Here is a 21,065-nt window from a genome sequence, read left to right as displayed (position 1 = left end):
TGCGCAAGTACGCATTTCCCCCAGTGAGCCTTCTTGCACAGGTGCTATGCAAGGTCAGGGAGGACGAAGAGCAAGTCACTCTGGTGGCCCCCTACTGGCCCACCCGGACTTGGTTCTCGGACCTCATGCTCCTCACGACAGCCCCTCCCTGGCGAATTCCCCTGAGGAAGGATCTTCTTTCTCAGGGATGGGATACGCTCTGGCACCCGCACCCAGACCTCTGGAACCTCCATGTCTGGCCCCTGGACGGGACAGGGAAGATCTAGCCGGAATACCACCGACCGTCATAGATACTATCAACCAAGCCAGAGCCCCCTTGACCAGGCATCTTTATGCCCTAAAGTGGCCTCTGTTCGCATACTGGTGTTCTTCCCGAGCTGAAGACCCACAGAAGTGCGCGGTTAGGTCAGTGCTCGTGTTTCTACAGGAGAGGCTGGAGAGGAGGCTGTCCCCCTCCACCCTCAAGGTGTATGTCGCCGCCATTGCGGCTCACCATGACATGGTAGACGGCAAGTCTCTTGGTAAGCACGACTTCATTGTCAGGTTCCTAAAAGGTGCCCGGAGGCTGACTCCCTCCCGGCCTAACCTGTTCCCCTCCTGGGATCTCTCGGTCGTCCTCACGGGCCTCCAGAGACCCCCCTTCGAGCCGCTAGATTCAGCTGGACTCAGGGCCCTCTCTCTCAAGACCGCCCTGCTGATCGCACTCGCCTCCATCAAGAGGGTCGGGGACCTGCAAGCGTTCTCTGTTAGCGACACTTGCCTGGAGTTCGATCCGGCAGACACTTACGTGATCCTAAGACCGTGACCGGGCTATGTGCCCAAGGTTCCTACCACACCCTTCAGGGATCAGGTAGTGAACCTGCAAGTGCTGCTTCGGGAGGAGGCAGACCCAGCCCTTTCGTTGCTGTGTCCAGTATGTGCTATGCATATCTATCTGGACTGCACACAGAGCACTAGACGCTCTGAGCAGCTCTTTGTCTGCTTCGGGGGACAGCGGAAAGGGAACGCTGTCTCCAAACAGAGGTTCGCCCACTGTGTTGTCGACGCCATTTCATTGGCATATCACACCCAGGCCATGCCCCCCCCTTGCGGGTTCGAGCTCACTCCACCAGGGGTGTTGCGTCCTCGTGGGCACTGGCCAGGGGCACCTCCCTAGCAGACATCTGTAGAGCAGCGGGCTGGGCAACACCTAACACTTTTTCGAGATTCTGCAATCTCCGAGTTGAGTCAGTATCGTCCCGTGTTTTCTCAGGTCCGAGCCCGTAGAACTCGGTAGCATGCTGACAATCTGACCGGGTGAATCGCTTGTGCCTAGCGCCCTTTCCCTCAACCGAGGGAAAACAGTGCGCCTCCGTTCCCAGGAGATCCCATCTTCGGGTCGCTGGTTGACTCCTCCCTAGCCCTCGTGGGTCCGAAGTTCAGCGGAGGAACTCGGCGACCCAAGCCACTGCGGGTACCTCAAGTTACCCTGTACTGGTATAGGTGCTCCACAGGTAAGGCCTCCTGTTCGGACTCCCCCTGTGTGTAATGCCACTGTACTGTCCCCTCACGAGCGGACCACCGTGTCTCCCTTAGGCAGTTACAGCTGCCTCGGTCGCCGTGCTGTTCGCTACCCCCCCCCCACGAGGTTGGGTCTACCACCGCACCAACTTTTCCACATAGGTCCTAAGTTAGGCCATCTGATGTATTTGCCACTTTTTGCCTCCCCTGCCGGGTAGGTGTGGCCTCCGCAGTGTCTTCTCCGCCCTGAAAGAAGGGCTAAGACCACCTTCCCTCAATGCGTGTAAGGGCCCCGGACGTAGTTGCTCTATGCGAGAAACATAGAGAAAAAGAGGCCCAGCCAGGCTGGCCCGTTCCCAGGTTGGTGGCCATCACCTTGTTCCTCCCTCCAGGGTAACGATAAGGAGTCTGATGGCTTGAATGGGGCATTGGGGAAGGGTACGTGCAGCCTGATACAGTTGGTCGTCCTGCATGTAAGAATACCTGCTCGCTCCTGTATCAGCAGTTCACGTACACGGCTCAGCGCATGGCACTTTATAAGTGGACCCCTAGTGTCGCTTCTCTGACACAACGTGGAGAGTGCGACAGAAGGGGAACGTCTAGGTTACGTATGTAACCTCCATTCCCTGATGGAGGGAACGAGACGTTGTGTCTCCCCCGCCACGTCGCTGAGCCGAGCCACTGTTGTGGCCAGACCATTTCCAGCTCCTCAGAAAACTCCTGAATGAACTCCCGTATTTGCGCCGCTTAAATACCCGTATGTCCGGGGGCGGGACATGCAAATACTGACTGCCAACTCCCATTGGCCTTTTTTCAAAGATCAGAGGTGGATATCGGCGCTCAAGAGAGACCCCTAGTGTCGCTTCTCTGACACAACGTGGAGAGAGCGACAGAAGGGGAACATCTAATATTCGAGTTTTGGGGGCTCTTATTTTGGAATACAACATCAGAATGTCCTGAAACATTGTAGTTGACACCTTGAGAAGGTGTCCTCTCCATCTGAGGTGAAATTGGTCTGTGGAAGCTAGGACTTTTATTTTTATGATTTTCTGAATGTGTAAATAAAACATCAAATATTCGAGTTTGGGGGGCTCTTATTTTGGAATTCAACATCAGAATGTCCTGAAACATTGTAGTTCACACCTTGAGAAGGTGTCCTCTCCATCTGAGGTGAAATTGGTCTGTGGGAGCTAGGACTTTTATTTTTATGATTTTCTGAATGTATGGACAAAAAAGGGAATATATGTGTTTTGGTGGGGGGCTCTTATTTTGGAATACAACATCAGAATGTCCTGAAACATTGTACTTGACACTTTGAGAAGGTGTCCTCCCCATCTGAGGTGAAATTGGTCTGTGGAAGCTAGGACTTTTATTTTTATGATTTTCTGAATGTGTAAACAAAACATCTAATATTTAAGTTTTGGGGGGCTCTTATTTTGGAAGACAACATCAGAATGTCCAGAAACATTGTAGTTCACACCTTGATAAGGTGTTCTCCCCATCTGAGGTGAAATTGGTCTGTGGAAGCTAGGAGTTTATTTTTATGATTTTCTGAATGTGTACACAAAACATCTAATATTAGAGTTTTGGGGGCTCTTATTTTGGAAGACAACATCAGAATGTCCTGAAACATTGTAGTTGACACCTTGAGAAGGTTTCCTCCCCATCTGAGGTGAAATTGGTCTGTGGAAGCTAGGACTTTTATTTTTATGATTTTCTGAAAGTGTAAACAAAACGTCTAATATTCGAGTTTTTGGGGGCTCTTATTTTGGAATTCAACATCAGAATGTCCTGCAACATTGTAGTTGACACCTTGAGAAGGTGTCCTCTCCATCTGAGGTGAAATTGGTCTGTGGAAGCTAGGACTTTTATTTTTATGATTTTCTGAATGTGTAAACAAAACATCTAATATTCGTGTTTGGGGGGCTCTTATTTTGGAATTCAACATCAGAATGTCCTGAAACATTGTAGTTGACACCTTGAGAAGGTGTCCTCCCCATCTGAGGTGAAATTGGTCTGTGGAAGCTAGGACTTTTATTTTTATGATTTTCTGAATGTATGGACAAAAAAAGGTAATATATGAGTTTTGGGGGGCTCTTATTTTGGAAGACAACATCAGAATGTCCTGAAACATTGTAGTTCACACCTTGAGAAGTTGTGCTCCCCTCCTGAGGTGAAATTGGTCTGTGGAAGCTAGGACTTTTATTTTTATTTTACTGAATGTATGGACAAAAAAGGTAATATATGAGTTTTGGGGGGGGGGTTCTTATTTTGGAATTCAATATATCATGCAGTGACAGGTTGTGAGGTGTGCTAAAACCTTTCTTTCGTTCTGTCTGTCTTTCTTTCTGACAGACAGACAGAATAAATGAATGCATGTGAAATTGCCTTCGCAGGAATTTTACCTGTTTTAGTTCTGACGGTCATACCGCAATAACCAGTGTATACGCGCACCGCGAAATATAGGTGCGGCTAGTTTGACCGCTCGTTTCGAAGTGGCGGCTGGCTTGACCGCAGTCCCGTCTCGAGCTTCCTAACTTCACACTTGTAAGGAGAGTTGCACGGGGTTGGAATATGGAGGAACATTTTTTCACATATGTTTTACGCTTCTACCACGAAAACAACTCGCTCTCCACGGGAAACCTTGAAAACTTTCTGCATCTCATCACGAGCCGACGCTCGGCATCTATCGATAATGACATGAACCCGATGAAGAATGCAGAGGTAATCAGAATCAGCTTTATTGCCAAGTATACTTTCACATACAAGGACATACAGGAACATCCAGTGCACAAACAACACAGCAACAAGTGGTTAAAAATTAATTCTATATAGAAATACACATCAGGAAAATACATTCACACACACGCATATACACAAAAATACTAAATAATAAGGATGTGTTGAGTTCCATCTGAGCCACATTGAGCATTTTATTTGGTTGTTAATTCTTAATAAAAGAAAAAAATAAATATGGCTACTATTTTTATGGACTTTCTTTCTTTTAAATGAATCAAGGCAAGTGCAGTATGAACTCTGCTAATTTTGGCACTCAGAGTAATGTTTGATTAAAAAGAATGACAGGATATTCATGGTGACATTTATGTTTTATGTTGTTGTTTTTTCTGTAGTGTTTGCCAATGTCAGAGCTGCTGTCTGCCTTTGGGTTGGGTAATGCTTCTGTGGTCAATCTTGATGATCTGCAGTTGATGTGTCCAGCTATTCTCACTCAGGTCCTGTTACCTGCCTGCCCGTACACACCTGCCTCTGACCAAAATGCCTCTAACCACAAAGGTGAATCCATTACTCTGAATGAATACCATACACATCCCTCCATTTCAGAGGTAGCTGAAGTCAGATTTGCTGTATGGAGTCTTGTAAACATATTTTGAACCATATGAGGAAATATGATAATTCTTGTAGCTTGTGAAAAATTATAGTTAAAAATTAATTTCCCCCTCAGATCATGCTTGTTCAGAGATTGTTTTACAAAGCAAAACCTTCAACTCATATGTGGAATTCCCATTACCCATTATATTGTTGTTTCACTTATAGTTACCCAGCTGGATCGCACCTTATTTTGTTAGGGAGTGGAAATTTACAGCGTCAGTTTCTCATTTCACATTAAGAAAAAGGAAACCCTTTGCCAATTCCCTTTTCATATGGTAATGATGTCCTCACTAATGGACTATTCTTGCTGACTAGGACACGTTTAGGGTTTCTGTATGGAGAGAAAGTACAGTATAACACCTTGCTTGATTCTAAACTAAAACAAAGAGCTTTTTCCACCTTGAATTTCTGAACTGGTAAAAGTAATTAATTATTTTTAAATTAAATGCCTTGTGTAATATACGTATAGACCCATTACCCAACTCTTTTTCCTTCTTTTCTGCAGTTTGGGGTTATGGATTCCTGGCAGTGACCCTGATAAACTTGGCTGCTCTTTTGGGTTTACTTCTGGTGCCCTTTGCCAAAAAAACATATTTTCCAAAAGTCTTAACCTACTTCATTGGACTGGCCATTGGAACACTGTTTTCAAATGCTGTACTGCAACTGATCCCGGAGGTAAGAATGACTGACAACGAGGAAAAAGACACTAAGTTTAAGATGGAAAAGTGTGTAGATCTGTTGAGGACTCTCAGATTCACTGAAAGCATTATAGAATGTTAAGTACTCAATCTTCCCAAGTCATCCCTAATATTCTTTTTTTGTCAATTGAACAGGCCCTTGGCTTAGATCCCAAAGATGATAACTATGTGCTGAATGCATTTGGGATTTTTGGTGGTTTTTATGTTCTGTTTTTCACTGAGCGAGTTTTGAAGATGGTATTGAAAGCAGATACAGAGGTAAAAGCTTTGACATGTTTGATAATTTCTCTGTGGAACAGATTTAGTCCCCTTTTGGTATAACTCAATGGTTCTCCTCCCATTCCAGCAAGGCCACAGCCATTTTCCTCACCTGCAGTCAGCTGATATCGCCATCACCACATTCAGCAATGACATTGTCATAAGCAACATCAGCAGTGACATCATTACAAACAATGGCAATAATGAAATCAACACTATTAACTGTAATGAAAAGTCCAGCAACCCAGTTGAGAGTCCAGCCATTGAACAGGTAACACACAATTTTATACTGTATACACATTAAACAACACTACAAACACAACATACTGATACATAAATATTTAGGTTTATAAACAATTAATGCTACACTGCTATTTACCTCTGACCCTGAGATATGATTGAGACTTCCAAGAATTTTAAACAGCCTGTTAGTGCAATTCAAAGTATACAATAAAGATGAATGATCTACAGAAGCACTTGGCACATATATATATATAATTTTTTTAAATTATTTTTTAAATTATTTTTTTTTTAGTCTTTCTCCTTATTTTTACTCAGAAATTTTTTGAAATACTCATAAACTAAATATGAATTATATATAGCAATACATGGGGATTCTGATGATTTGCCTTAGGCTCTAATGATATTTAAACAACATTAAACTATCAGCTAATCTCTGCTGTTCTAATACATGTCTTTTGCATTACATGTGCACAGAATGCATGTGCGTTGTGGACTTGTCGCTGGCTAACTGGGGAACGAATGTCTGATATAAAAACTGTGGCATGGATGATCACTCTTACTGATGCACTGCATAACTTCATAGATGGTCTGGCGATCGGCGCATCCTTCACCCTCTCCCTCCTCACTGGCTTCAGCACCTCTATTGCCATCTTCTGTGAAGAGTTCCCTCATGAGCTCGGTATAACACAGGCATAGAAAACTATCATCAAAGGATCATTAACCTTTTTAATTTTAAGCAAAATGTAGTTTCTTACTTGTTTTTTTCTCTAGGTGATTTTGTGATTCTGTTGAACTCGGGCATGAGTGTCGCTCAGGCTGCATGTTTTAATTTGCTGTCAGCTATTTGCTGTTATCTTGGTCTTGCACTGGGGATTCTGCTGGGCAGCAGTTTTGCTCCAAATCCTATCTTTGCTATTGCTGGTGGAATGTTCCTCTACATCGCCCTTGCAGACATGGTGAGACATCTTGCGTGTGGAAAATATTAAAGGAATGTTCCGGGTTCAGTACAAGTTAACCTCAATCAACAGTATTTTGTATTTGCCACAAAAAATATTTCCAACTCATTCATCAATTATTTAAAAAAGCAAAAATCATGTTTACAGTAAGCACTTACAATGGAAGTGAATGGAGCCAGTCCATAAAACATTAAAATACACATTGCTTCAAAAGTATAAATGTTAACATGATTTTAGTGTGATTAAAATATCTGTTCAACATGATTTTGTTGTGATAAAATCGATTACAGGTTTTACTGGCATTGCTTGTCGTGGCCACAAAGTTTTAACTTTGGATATAAATGTAATAAGTTAATAAGCTATTTTATCAGACTAAAATCGTATTAACACTAATAATGTTTATGTCTTGTGGCTATAATTTTAAAATATTTGGTATTTTAACAATTATAGACTGGCCACTTTCACTTCCTTTGTAAGTGCCTTACTGTAATTGCAAGTTTTGCCACAAATGCTCTCGGTTGAACGTAACTTGTATCAAACCCAGAACATTATTAAAATGTCATTTTAAAGACCCCATGAAATCACTTAACAAGATCAGTTTTATATCTTGTATTGATGTATTTGTTATTTAAATAAGAAATTTGGCCGGGACATATCAAATGTATCTTCCTGTTTAATAAAAACCCACACACATAAAAACAATACATTTGAGTTTATTTGGTAGTTGGTTGCAGATGCAGGGGAAGGGACATTCTCATGCTAGGGAGCATTTGATTGGACAAAAAATTCTGTGTAGTGCAAGTCATCAAATTTGGTCCATTTTTTTTTGTCTGTTGTCAGTGTAGATGCTTTCAAAGCTAATAGGCATGGACTAAAAGCCACACCACTTGAAATAAACTCTTTAACAAAAATTTTATTCACAATGTTTTTTTGTTGGTCCAGTTCCCAGAGATGAACAGTATCATGGCAGGACAAGCCAGAGGCTATCGAGAAAAGGTTGTGTTCTTCCTGATCCAAAATGCTGGACTGCTCAGTGGATTCACTGTAATTCTGCTTATTACCATTTTTGCGGGAGATATCAATCTAGGCTAAGAAGAGAAGACCAAATGAAAAAGAAGGGAAACAAAGAACGATTGTTTTCAGTGCCAGAAACCAAAAACTCGAGACAGAGACTGATTTTTTTATCGTTTGTATTGTAGACTTGTACTTTACTTGCTGTTGACGCAATCATATGATCCTGCAAAAGATTACTATTGTAATAAATGATAATGAGCTTTTTTTCAACCCTTTTTTATGTGTGTCCTAGTGTGTGTGAGTTGGCAACAATACCCTGCTGTGTGTGGAGTAATTCCTTTGTGGCAGTGGCAGCCTAGCACAGAGTCTCTGAGCAGCTTTGTCGTTCAAAATGGCCAAACTGCAGCCCAGCTCAGGCGCCTTTCCAGAGAAACTATTTGAATCATCTCCTCTGTTGTACAGGTGATGAAATGTAATTGCTGGATAGTTGTGTGCCTTGGTGTCTCTTCTACAGCTTGTCTCAAAAATGTGCATGATTATGTTAATTGCAAACTTGTTTTCTGTACCTTGATGCCTCAGCCAAACTGATTATGACTGAGGCTCACAACCCCAAAGTCTTTGATGTTTTCTGGCTACTTCTGTGTATGAGTTAAGTAATGAAAAGAGTTTATTACAACATACAGTACTTGATTGTTATTCTGTATCTCTCATGGAGAGTTTGGAGTGGTTGTGTTTTTCTCTGTTAGAAAAATAAGGTATGAATGAACACAGTTCCAAATATAAACCTCTCTGTTTACACATGTAACCTCGGTTCCCTGAGATGAAGGGAACGAGACATTGTGATGGTTTGAGGAACACGACAAAGAGTTCAAGGTGGTGACTTGGCCTCCAAATTCCCCAGATCTCAATCTGATTGAGCATCTGGGATGTGCTGGACCAACAAGTCCGATCCATGGAGGCCCCACCACCTTTTAACTTGCAGGACTTAAAGGATCTGCTGCTAACGTCTTGGTGCCAGATACCACAGGACATCTTCAGGCCTTGTAGAGTCTATGCCTCTATGGGTCAGAGCTGTTTTGTTGGCATGAGTGGGACCTACATGATATTAGGCAGGTGGTTTTACTGTTTTGGCTGATCGATGTATATATATATATATAGAACAACAAGAAAGCAAAGAAGACTTATTTCTGTTGCAATTTATTTTGTTTTTGTGTTTTTTTTTGTTTTTGTCTTTTTTTATATCTTTATTTAAATTTTTAGTATTCATAGTGTGTTGTGTTGAATGAATGTGGATGACAGAATTGTGTTGTAATGTTGTGAATGTACAATAATAAAAAGGACTCTAACCTGCTACTAATATGATAGTACCTCATGCTTCATATGATGGATAGTTATCTAATATTACATTTTGCATCTTAAAGGTTATTGCTGGCAATTGCAAGAATATTTTAAGGGTATTAAAGGGTATTCTAAAAATGTATTAAATATTTTACTAGAACATCCCATTATCATCATTTTCTTATCTAGTCCTCAATATATACAGAATATTTTATTAGAGTTGTTCTATTCAACTGGACATTTTTCTATATTGCCAAAGATGTTTCCAGATGATCAAAGCAGCTTCATCTCCTTTATGACCGAGAATCCTTACAGACACTTTTTTTTTTTTTTATTCTCCAAATGATATATGGTCTACATATGGTTCAGTGTGAACTACTGAAAACTGAAATGTGAGTTTCAGTTTTTCAAATAGTGCATTTGCTTGGCACATTTTTCTATCTCTTTACTCATGCTCTCCAGCCACGTCTTGCAGGTCGTGTATAGAAGGGATCGCTCCCTCGTCAATCTCGCGAGATTCTTACACGACGTTAATTTAAAGTCGCACAGCAACGTAGAGCGCTCGTAAAAGGTGCGTACACACTGCCAGCGACTTTATCGCTGCAGGTCGCCAGTGGCTGGCGGTGAAGTCGCTAGTGGGTGTTCCCACTACTGGTTGCCTAGTAACGTTTATAAATGACATTCGCGGATGCCATTCCATTGCTGTTGACAGCGAATCTCTTTTCTTGCCACTAAAAACAAACATTTTGGAGGGAAAAGACTAAATATAAATGTAATCAGTACATAAAATGCTTTATATCAAAGATGAATGAGAAACAAGGCGTGCTGTTTGCCATAGCGGCTGTTTATCTGCGGCGAAAATGCAAATGTCGGTCTGTCTGGGTCCATAAAATCCCCGTGATCTCAGATACACCTAACGGAAGCAACTAACGGAAGCAACTAACGGAAGCGACAGCCAATAGGAGAGACGACAGGAGAGCTCACGTGATCCTTCTCTCTCTCTCTCAGCTCCTGCAGTAACAGAAAGATGGATGAAAGACTAATTCTTGCTGTTAGAAATTTTGCAGTGCTCTATGATATGTCTCTTCCCACGTACAAGGACATTTTTAAGAAAAATACTGCGTGGAAAGGTGTATCTGAGATCGCGGGGATTTTATGGACCCAGACAGAGCGGCATTTGCATTTTAGCCGCAGATAAACAGCCGCTCTGGCAAACAGCACGCCTGGTTTCTCATTCATCTTTGATATAAAGCATTTTATGTACTGATTCCATTTATATTTAGTCTTTTCCCTCCAAAATGTTTGTTTTTAGTGGCAAGAAAAGAGATTCGCTGTCAACAGCAATGGAATGACATCCGAATGTCATTTATAAACGTTACTAGGCAACCAGTAGTGGGAACACCCACTAGCAACTTCACCGCCAGCCACTGGCGACCTGCAGCGATAAAGTCGCTGGCAGTGTGTACGCACCTGAACTTTTCTCAACTTTGTCGCGTCGCTGGACACGCCCACATCTAGCGCCAACGGTCGCGACAGCTCGTGTCGCCGGAAGTCGCTGTGCTCGCATTGAAATGGTGTCGCGCGCGATGTCGCTGGCAGTGTGTACAGCTACGTACACACTGCCAGCGACTTTATCGCTGCAGGTCGCCAGTGGCTGGCGGTGAAGTCGCTAGTGGGTGTTCCCACTACTGGTTGCCTAGTAACGTTTATAAATGACATTCACGGATGTCATTCCATTGCTGTTGACAGCGAATCTCTTTTCTTGCCACTAAAAACAAACATTTTGTAGGGAAAAGACTAAATCTAAATGGAATCAGTACATAAAATGCTTTATATCAAAGATGAATGAGAAACAAGGCGTGCTGTTTGCCAGAGCGGCTGTTTATCTGTGGCGAAAATGCAAATGTCGGTCTGTATGGGTCCATAAAATCCCCGCGATCTCAGATACACCTTTCCACGCAGTATTTTTCTTTAAAATGTCCTTGTATGTGGGAAGAGACATATCATAGAGCACTGGAACATTTCTAACAGCAAGAATTAGCCTTTCATCCATCTTTCCGTTACTGCAGGAGCTCAGAGAAAGAGAGAAGGATCACGTGAGCTCTCCCGTCGTCTCTCCTATTGGCTGTCGCTTCCGTTAGTCGCTCCAAAGTTGAACTTTTCTCAACTTTGTCGCGTCGCTGGACACGCCCACATCTAGCGCCAACGGTCGCGACAGCTCGTATCGCCGGAAGTCGCTGTGCTCGCATTGAAAATGAATGGTATTGAGTCGCTGTCGCGCGCGATGTCGCTGGCAGTGTGTACGTACCTTACAGCACCTGAACTGTTTTGATGAATAGTCATTCTTGATGGCCAATTCAAGCTGTAAAATAAACATTTAACAAAAATTATTACATTCAGCTGTACATTTGCTACTGTCGGTCATGAGACATTGTTGGACGTCCACTGAGGTGCGGATGCAATCTTTGTTTATTCAAATGTAAAGTTCCATATGGTGGATTGAGTGGGGTACACATTTTGTTTGCATTTTTCTGTGCGATTTGACTGAAAGGAGCGCTCGCTGCCCATTCACGTTTCCCCACATCACTGCTGCACATATGCTGCCATCTTATTACTGTATAATTAACGCATATTATGTTTTTAAAATTGAAAGCAGCTCATGAGCACTCAACTAACTGATTTTCTTCGTGACCAAATCACAGCAAGGAAATCAAATTTATAATAATAAATCAAATGAATATATAGAAGCCTATTAAAGAAAAAATATTAAGAGTGGAGACAGGTAACATGATGGGAAAACTGGGTCGAAAGACGGATTTGAACTCCGGTCGTCCGCATGGAAAACAAAGCCATACCGTGCAGCGCGATAAAATTATGTTATCTCATTCTAAAAGCTGTAGTAACTGCTTAGAGGATATATTGACTTACTACAGATTATTACAGTGTCATCAATTATACCCTCTAAGAATTTATAAAGATGTAGTTTTTCTGTAATTTCTTTTTTTTTCTAGACTATTTGAGCGCAATCAGTTGCACTGTGTGGCAGGTATGTACAACTAGTGTAAATAGTCACTCCGTAATAATAGTAATAATGTTATCTTATTTATATTACTGAAGTATTGAATGCTCTCTATCATTATCTAAGCGGCAAAGGCACTATGGCATAATAATATAAAGCGCATGCGCGAGACGAGGGCGGGATCCCTTTAGTCATGACGCATCTTGCGACAGTAGCTCTCTGTTCTGGTGTTTCCGGTACGGATCGAGTAGTGAAAATGTTAATTAACAGTTTTGAGAAAGTCAGATTATTAATCTCCGTCATTTAAACATTCCTCCTTTCCAGTAGATGGCGACGGTAGTGTTCCTTGTAAATCTGTTTTTAAAAAGGAAGAAGAGCAGCGGGAACAAAGTAAAGCGTTCATTTTAATTGGATAAATTACAGTATAGGTTTGTCTGTTTATTTGTTCAAACAAATCGAGATGATAAAAACATGATAATATATGATCAATGTACAGATTGCTGTAGTTCATGTGTGTTTGTAAATGCCATAGCTGTGGCTTCGTAAATACACAAATGCTTTATATTTCTTCACCTGGTAGCTCACAGTCATCGAGTAGAGGTCAATAACCAGGAAATCTCTTATCGGGAAACATTCTGGTGATCGGGTAATTTGATAAAAGTTATTATGACATGATACGGTCTTATTCGTTTTATTGACATAAATACAAATGACCAAAGCATGCAAAGTGAAATGTGATGCTATTTAACTTATATGTATATATATGTATATGAAGGAAACATTTATCAGTCATATCGATTTCTGAACTTTAAGTAGAATTAGTCCATGAAGTGTTGACCACATACAAATAACAGTCAACACTAAAGTTAGTCGCTTAGCAGGGGAAGTCATACGTTTTCAGTTAAACATGTATGAGGTAATGTTATTTCTGATGTCATGCTTGATTTGAAGGTCATGGCTGAGCTAAAGATTCGTCGTTACCACGAAGATGATGAGGAGGATGTCAAGGAGATTTTCACCCTAGGAATGAGCGAGCATATCCCATCCTCCTGCATGCATGTTCTCAAACAGCCCCTGCCACAGATGATTCTGGTGTGTGTGTTTTGCGCTATAGTGACCAGCTCCAAGTCCATTCTTTTGCCCATACTTACAGTGACCCTGCTCTTGGCTGCAGGCCGGCAGGGTGTGAGCTACATGTTCACAAAGTACATCCAGACCTCCCTTAAGCAAGATCTCAACAATATTCGACAGACCTACCTGGAGTCCCCAAACTCCTGCTTTTGGGTGGCCGAGAGTCAAGGCCATGTTGTGGGTACAGTAGCTTGTTTACCTGTGCAATTCGAGAACTACCTGGAACTGAAGCGTATGTCTGTGAAAAAGTCTCACCGGGGACGGGGCATTGCCAAAGCACTGTGTGGTACAGTGGCAGATTTTGCTAGTGAACGTGGTTTTCAAGGAGTAGTGCTTCACACATCGGTGGTCCAGATAGATGGACAGAAGCTCTATGAAAAAATGGGCTACCGCAAGATCAGAGAATTTATTGCTCCGGAAGCAATTGCCAGGCTTACTAATTTCACATTAATGGAGTACCGGCTTGACCTAAAACGGAATCGTGACTGATGTTGTGAACTTCACAAAGATCGCCATCCTCTCAATGATGCAGCCAGGCTTTTTAACACAATGGAGCATAACACGATCATCATTTGTGTACCTTAACCCAAAAACATCCACCTTGGAAAAGGGAACCTCAAGGTTTTTTTGTTTGTTAGTTTTTCAAGTTTCATCTACATATAGCTAATTGTATTTAATTACTTGCATAAAACTAATACAGGTGTTCAAATATTGTCTAAGCATCACTAATGGGACTTAGTTATGTTCTAATGTTACTTTTGCTATAGTTAACAGAATATTTAAAGGGATAATTCTCTCATCATTTACTCACCCTCAAATGTCCCAAATGTGGCTGACTTACTTTCTTCCGCTGAACACAAAGATTTTTAGAATATCTCAGCTCTGTTGATCCTCACAATGCAAATAAATGGTGACCAAAACTTTGAAGCTCCAAAAAGCACATAAAGGCAGGATAAAATTAATACATACAGTATAACTCCAGTGGTTTAATCCATGTCTTCAGAAACTATCTAAATGGTTTTGAGTGAGAACAGGCCAAACTATATCTCCTTTTTCACTATGAATCTTAATATCAGTAGTCTCCAAGGGGATCGTGATTTTGAGCTTGATTACCATGTAGTGTTCTCCACATGCGTCAAATGCTAGGAAGTGTAATCAAACTTGAAATCATTATCGTGCCTAAAGACTGCAATGGCAACATGTACAGTGAAAAAATAGTCACATTTCTCATCCAAAATCAATTAGATTGCACGAATTGTAAAACCAAGTATTTATATTTGGTAGATGAGAAACTGTCATATGGTGTTTAACGGGAACTGCTTGGAATGTGAATGAAGTTTTATTTTCCTCTGTGGTGTTACAAAACAAATGACTGGACAAGCCTGGCAGATGATGATACAATGGGATCTGCTTCAGGAGATTTTGAAGAGATTGTTTTTAATAAATAACAGAATCAACCCTATAATCTTGTAGTTGACCTTTCACTTTTCATTGTGGATAAAGTACAAATTTATGTATTTAATTTATGAAAAATGAAAAGATGTGATTGTCTTGTAATTATGTAATGACCTGTGAATGGTTGGAAACACCAGGCATGCAATCCAATATGCATCTGGATGAATAAATCTGTTCTGATGAGAATAAAATGTGATTTGTCATAATGAAATAAATCAATAAACACTTTTCTACAAAAACGTTTTTTTTTCAATGCAATTTAATTACACTAACCCGTTTCTTTTTTGGGGTTGACTAACTCTGAGAGCAATGTCTTGGGCCTTAAAGGGATAGTTCACCCAAAAATGAAAATTCTGTCATCATCATTACAATATTCATATTGTTTACAAACCTGTATACTTTTTCTAGTTCTGATGTTAGGCAGAATGTTAGTGAGCAAGATTTATCTGAAATATTTCAGTTTTTAAGTGTATAAATTATATAATACAAATAAGTTATTAGGTGAAACAGTTAAAAAAAAAAAAAAAAAACTTTTTTGGTCAATAATTTGCACAAATGTCATTTATTTGCACATAAGTACACCACTTTAGCTTTTATGTCACTGAGGCTTTGAACAATTCAAGCAAGAGAAGCCTGTGCAAGGGTAAACACCATACATGACATAGTATTTATGTCCTTTGTGAAAAATGTTGGTGTCTGGGTTTAGAAAGCGAATTGCAAGATGCTAGAGGATCTTCTCATTGACAGACTAAGAAGGGACTGAAGAATATTTTCTGGTCTTCGGTTTAGCACTGTGAACTTATCAGTGTTCCCATGGTCATGGACATTTTAAAGTTGTGATTTCCAGGCCTGACTTCGGATAAGCGGTTGAAGATGGATGGATGGATGGATGGATTTCCAGGCCTGGAAAAGGTATGAAAATTAGGGTTTGGTGAAAAGTTTAAAATATATAATGCTATATAGAATACCTGAACAATTAGACAACAATTTGCCGCTAATCGCCACCCATTTTAGTATTTACTCAATGGGTTTGTATGGATACAATTTTACATTTAAATGTTTTCAGTTTAACTTTTATCAAACAATGGTGTGTTTTTTATTTTTTACAAATTTGCGATGATGTGATTTTGGTGCCATTTTCATAATGAAAGGCTAAATGTTTTGGCTTGGAAATTAGCTTTCAAATCATGGAAAAGTCATGGAAATTAATTGGTTGAAAAGTGTGGGATCCCTGAATTAGGGTAAGAAGGAAAAATGTACTAGAGCAGAACCCCAATTCTGAAAAAGTTGGGACAGTATGGAAAATGCTATTAAAAACAAAAAGGAGTGATTTGTAAATTACATTCACCCTTTGCTGTATTGAAAGATCCCCAACTACATAATATGATGTTTTACTTTGTGAATTTAATTGGGTTTTTTGGGGTTCTGATTTAATTTAAATTGCATCACACTCCAAAAAAATTTGGACAGTGAACATCACCATTTCTTCTAATAAAACATATTAAGCATTTAGGCACTGAAGACACAAGGTTAAGTTTAAAAAGTGGAATTTTCCCCCATTTATCCATTATACAGTGTCTTCATTGCCATTTTGTGCACTTCATAATGCACCACACATTGTCAATTGGAGATGGTCAGGACTGCAGTCAGGCCAATCTAGCACTCGCATTCTCTGCTTATACTGTATGTGGTTTGAAGTTGTCCTGCTGAAAATGTTGGTACGTCCCTGGAAAATACGGTGCTGGATGGCAGTATATGCTGCTTTTCATTAATGATGCCCTCACAGATGTGCGAGTTATGCCATGGGCACTGACACACCCCTGGCACATACAGACACTTTTTGTCATTTATGGTCCTTTTCCTATTTGATCCGGAGAACACGACAATGTGTTTTTCAAAAAACTATTTGAAATGTGGACTCATCGGACCAAAAAATATGGTTCCACTGTTCTAATTTCCATCTATGATGAGACTGAGCCCAGAGAAGTCGGCAACGCTTCTGGACAGTGTTGATGTAGGGCTTGCATCTGTGGATGCAGCAGCAAATGGTGTTGACCAACATAGGTTTACTAAAATAATCCCAAGCTCATGTTCATTATATCCATTACAGATGAATGAAGTTTTTTACGACAGTGACGTCTGAGGGATCAGAGATCAAATGCATTCAGAAGTGTTTTCTGTCTTGCCCTTTACGCACTGAGATTTGACCAGATTCCTTAAATGTTTTAACTATATTGTGCACTGTAGAGGGTGAAATGCCCAAAATCCTTCCAATTTGTCTTTAGGGAACCTTTTTCTCAAAGTGCTGGATTATTTGCAGAAGCATCTGTTGGAAAATTGTCTCGATTGATCCTTGCTCTAGGCTGTTTTGGGGGGCTCCGTATATACTATGACACAATTGCCTCATCTGTTTAACGTCTCTTGTTTCACATCGCCATGTTATTTGAACTCGTCAAATTTTTACTAGTCTTAAATTGCCCGTCTCAACTTTTTTGTAGCGTGTTGCAATCATCTGATTTGAAATGACTGTACATGAAAAAAATATGAAATTCACAAGGTAAAATATCATATAATGTGTAGTTGTAGTGTTTTTAATATAGCAAAGTGTGAATATAATTAAAAAATTACTACAAATCAAAAAAAAAAAAAATATTTGCTGAAACATCTTTCACATTTTTATTTTAAAATAGCACTCTCTGTTCTACGGGATCAGATCTGAGAGCATCTGGATGCAGATTACTCTGCTGTGACGACAAAATACTCCACTGGGTTCAGAGAGCATGCTGAAACTGTGTATCTTCTGGCACTGGAACAGCAGTGGACTCATGCTGTGCTGTGTGGAGTCTTCCTTCTCATTCATGTCTTCTCTGGTTCATTTATTGTAGGACCTGCATTGGGTGTTGGTGGTGTTACACTGGCTGGTTGAATGACTGTTCAGCATTGTTTTTGAGAAGGTATTCAGCTCATTGAGGATCTGTTGGACGTCAGGAAGTTCTACATGCAGACTGGCAGCACGAGCTGCTTGTGGGTTGCAGAAGTGAAAGGATCTACTCAAATTCGTGCATAATTTACGAGCTGTGGTGAAAGTCGTGGGAATTCAAACGAGTGCAGTCGCACGATATCTTACGAATTAGCCAAATTTAAAAAAAGTTGTACGAATCCTGACGATTTCGCCTTGAGAGTTTGTTGGATGTATTGTAGGGACGGTGGGTATTTTGCCAGGTGTGGATGAGCCAGGTGCTTGGGAACTGAAAATGATCTCTGTGTGAAAAGGGAGCACCCCAATGGTCCAATGTGACGCTGACAAACAGTATATGACAGCATCGGATTTAAAAATAACTTCCTGCTGGGCTATTCAATTTAATGGATTTAAATACACATACAGGATTGGTGGTGCAATGTCATGCTACCGTAAAAAATTATGTTATTTAACTGCACAGCATACAAAAAGGAGAAGTTGCAGAAGTTGCTTTCCTGCTATCTATTGCAATCTGCAATGTTTTGGTTTTATATCAAACATATTTTAAAAAAAACTTTTACATATAATTTGCAACTTTTACAATCTCTGACCATAGTTTCAGTAATCGTTTCCATCAAAATACTATTATTCTACAGTCATTGTTATTATAGGCTACAATAATACTAACTGTGCATAGCCACCATTGTCATTTAAAAAAGAAAGAAAGAGGTTAATGGTTTATGAAAGATTGTAAAACTGTTTGAAGGAGGTTATAAAGGCTTACTAATTTATTGTGAATTTATGGTAACAATAATTAAGCCGAAATATGGTTATGATATAGTATTTTTGTAAATAAGCCTTTTTAGTAAATGCATTCAGTTGGATGTCAAATAATATTCTTTTTAGAAACAAAGCTCTCAAAGCTTTTTTAAAGTCAGTTGTTTATATAATCTTAACCCTTAAGAGACCCACTGTAGTAGAAATGCAGGGTTTCTTTAAAGCAATTAAATTATACTTTTAATTGACACATGAAATATGCAGCCTACTATTTTATTAGAAATAGTAAAAAAAAATAACTGACAAAAATTGCATCTTGAATGTCACAGCTTGGTAAGATTCACCTCAAAGCAAATTAAGAATCAAGAATTGCCCAATTGAATGTCACACTGCTGAAGTCACACACAATTCTCCCTGAATCAAAATATGCTTACAATCAAGATGTTTCCTTTGACCGCCATTGTTTGCTGAAGTCACACAAAATTTACTCTAAAACACAATATGCTTAAAAATCAAAATTAATCAGTGGCTTCCTAAAACACTTTCAAGGAGGAAAAAGAAAATATACTGTCAATATCAATGCCTAGGACTCTCAGGGTTAAAACAATATTTTTTTATGCTGCTAGCGACACGACAAAACGGTACAACTGTCTACACTGTAGCAGGCTTGCAGTGTTAATACTCTCTCTTGCCATGTCGAGTGGAGCTCCCGCTGTGTCTGACGTAGCGCTATTATGGAAAGCCAGATTGTCTTTTAAAGTTCCAAGCGTTCTTCCTTGGAATTGCATTTGTTTTCTACTTGCATTAGAGAGCTCTCTAACTGAATTGTTACTGGTAAGAATTTTAATTACAAAGCTCTCTAACTGAATTTTTAATAGTAAGAGAAAAGTAGTTTCCACAATTGCTTTTTTTAATTTATTTTTTTACAAGTAAAATTGTTGATTAATGAGCTTGAATATACTTGTCATATGTTTCTATAGACTTTCATTAATTTTTAATTAAAGAGCTCTACAATCAATTTTTTTACTATTAATAATTTCAGTTTGAGAGCCCTACAATTTAATACTTACTAGTAAAAATTCTAATAAGAGAACTCTTTAATTACATTTTTAATAGTAACAATTCCAAGTGGAGAGCTCACTAATTGAATTGTTACTAGTAAAAAATTGCGTTCTCACAGGTTTGACATACACAAGTACACACATACACACATAGTACAAGTCATGGATCAGGAAAGTTCTCAGCATATAATAAAGGATATACACATTAATAACTCAAAAAGCATTTATTTATAAAACAGTTAAGGATGTGGTAAGGGACCATCTGAATGCCCATTATCAATACAAATATACATTTCTTGGTATAGACTGGGTTCTGTTCCTTGCAATTCCGAGTAACGCTGGGAGCATTACATGCTAAATCGGCTCGCCATATTGCTCCTCAGGAAGTAGCTGTCACATCCACATTGTCCTGGACATCACGCTTAGTAAGAACAGCAGCAATAACATCTCGGTAAGTTCAAAGGCATGTTTTGAAATAAAGAAAATCACAGAACAGATAATTTCTGTCACATCCTCCTTTTTTTCTTTTGCAACCCGCTAATTATTCAATTCAGGGATGTAAAAGCGCGGGTAGTATAAATAGGCGGTGGCTGATGTGATCGATAGAAGAATTGATGAGCTGCTATCAATGCTTTCATCGTCCTCTTGAATTTACTGTTTTTACAATTAACTGTTTACAGCTTTTAATTTTTATTTTAAAGTGAATATTTTATTATTCTATAATATTTCTTTATTTATATCGCCTATTTGTTGATCCACGGGTGGAGGGAACAAGCGGACCAAGGTTACAGACATAGTCAGATTTATCGTTACTGAATTATGTTACTAAGCAGTTCCCTATCGAGAGGTCTCTCCTATTGCGTAAGTAGCTTACGCTATGGGAAAACTCCGTTTCTCGAGAAATATTGAAGTCTTTATGTAAAACGCATTGCAGCTGCACAGCAGACAGTAATGAGCGAGGCAGCTCGGTCATTGGCTGTGCTGCGGCAACTGCTCGAACCAATGACGGGGCGACTCTGAACGCGCGACCAATGGGCGCGCGCCTCGCGTTTGCGTGCTCAGAGCCCACCGAAATTAGCATAGCCAGGCTATATAATGGGCACCCCGTCATACCAGTTCCTTTAGATTTAATCTCCTTCAGCGAAGACCTCTTCTTCGCTGGATCCTCCGGATTGTTGGAGTCTTTCGCCCGCCGTTGACAAGCTTACAGTAGGACTGCTAAGAGGACAAGCCTACAGTAGGACTGCTAAGAGGACGCCGGCGCCT

The 21,065-nt window shown here is 40.1% G+C and overlaps 3 protein-coding genes across 6 annotated transcripts in view; all 3 read left to right on the top strand.

The window, feature by feature from the left end:
* Positions 1 to 4,006: 4,006 nt before the first annotated feature.
* On the top strand, positions 4,007 to 8,632 carry slc39a8 (solute carrier family 39 member 8). The gene is made up of 8 exons (XM_052090434.1): positions 4,007 to 4,224; positions 4,632 to 4,794; positions 5,396 to 5,565; positions 5,724 to 5,846; positions 5,935 to 6,117; positions 6,564 to 6,768; positions 6,861 to 7,045; positions 7,988 to 8,632. The coding sequence occupies exons 1-8, from the start codon at positions 4,075 to 4,077 to the stop codon at positions 8,135 to 8,137; spliced, it is 1,329 nt and encodes a 442-aa protein (XP_051946394.1). The 5' UTR covers positions 4,007 to 4,074; the 3' UTR covers positions 8,138 to 8,632.
* A 3,976-nt stretch (positions 8,633 to 12,608) lies between these two features.
* nat8 (N-acetyltransferase 8) lies at positions 12,609 to 15,222 on the top strand. Of its 4 annotated transcripts, none has more exons than XM_052090097.1 (3): positions 12,661 to 12,806; positions 12,997 to 13,062; positions 13,368 to 15,222. In XM_052090097.1, the coding sequence occupies exon 3, from the start codon at positions 13,371 to 13,373 to the stop codon at positions 14,034 to 14,036; it is 666 nt and encodes a 221-aa protein (XP_051946057.1). In that variant the 5' UTR covers positions 12,661 to 12,806; positions 12,997 to 13,062; positions 13,368 to 13,370; the 3' UTR covers positions 14,037 to 15,222. The 4 variants fall into 4 exon arrangements, with proteins under 4 accessions (XP_051946055.1, XP_051946057.1, XP_051946056.1 ...); XM_052090096.1 differs by having other exon boundaries at positions 12,664 to 12,844; XM_052090095.1 differs by lacking the exon at positions 12,997 to 13,062 and having other exon boundaries at positions 12,609 to 12,806.
* A 4,982-nt stretch (positions 15,223 to 20,204) lies between these two features.
* Positions 20,205 to 21,065, top strand: part of dctn1b (dynactin 1b) — a 54,327-nt gene continuing 53,466 nt past the window's right edge. Inside the window, exon 1 of the mRNA XM_052089942.1 lies at positions 20,205 to 20,250. The gene's annotated coding sequence lies outside the window, so the exon portion shown is untranslated. The remainder of the gene's footprint in view (positions 20,251 to 21,065) is intronic.

Source organism: Xyrauchen texanus, chromosome 24 (genome assembly GCF_025860055.1).
Source record: "Xyrauchen texanus isolate HMW12.3.18 chromosome 24, RBS_HiC_50CHRs, whole genome shotgun sequence".
Lineage (NCBI taxonomy): Eukaryota > Metazoa > Chordata > Actinopteri > Cypriniformes > Catostomidae > Xyrauchen > Xyrauchen texanus.
Note: the sequence above shows the minus strand (reverse complement) of the source record. Positions and strands in the feature narration are given on the sequence as shown.

Excerpts from the sequence above, each read along its gene's own strand:
- nat8 (XM_052090095.1), top strand. The coding sequence starts at position 12,744 with ATGGCGACGGTAGTGTTCCTTGTAAATCTGTTTTTAAAAAGGAAGAAG. Across the intron at positions 12,807-13,367 it reads AGAAGAGCAGCGGGAACAAA|GTCATGGCTGAGCTAAAGAT; the intron begins GTAAAGCGTTCA and ends CTTGATTTGAAG.
- slc39a8 (XM_052090434.1), top strand. The coding sequence starts at position 4,075 with ATGGAGGAACATTTTTTCACATATGTTTTACGCTTCTACCACGAAAAC. Across the intron at positions 5,847-5,934 it reads TATTGAAAGCAGATACAGAG|CAAGGCCACAGCCATTTTCC; the intron begins GTAAAAGCTTTG and ends CTCCCATTCCAG. Across the intron at positions 7,046-7,987 it reads ACATCGCCCTTGCAGACATG|TTCCCAGAGATGAACAGTAT; the intron begins GTGAGACATCTT and ends TTGTTGGTCCAG.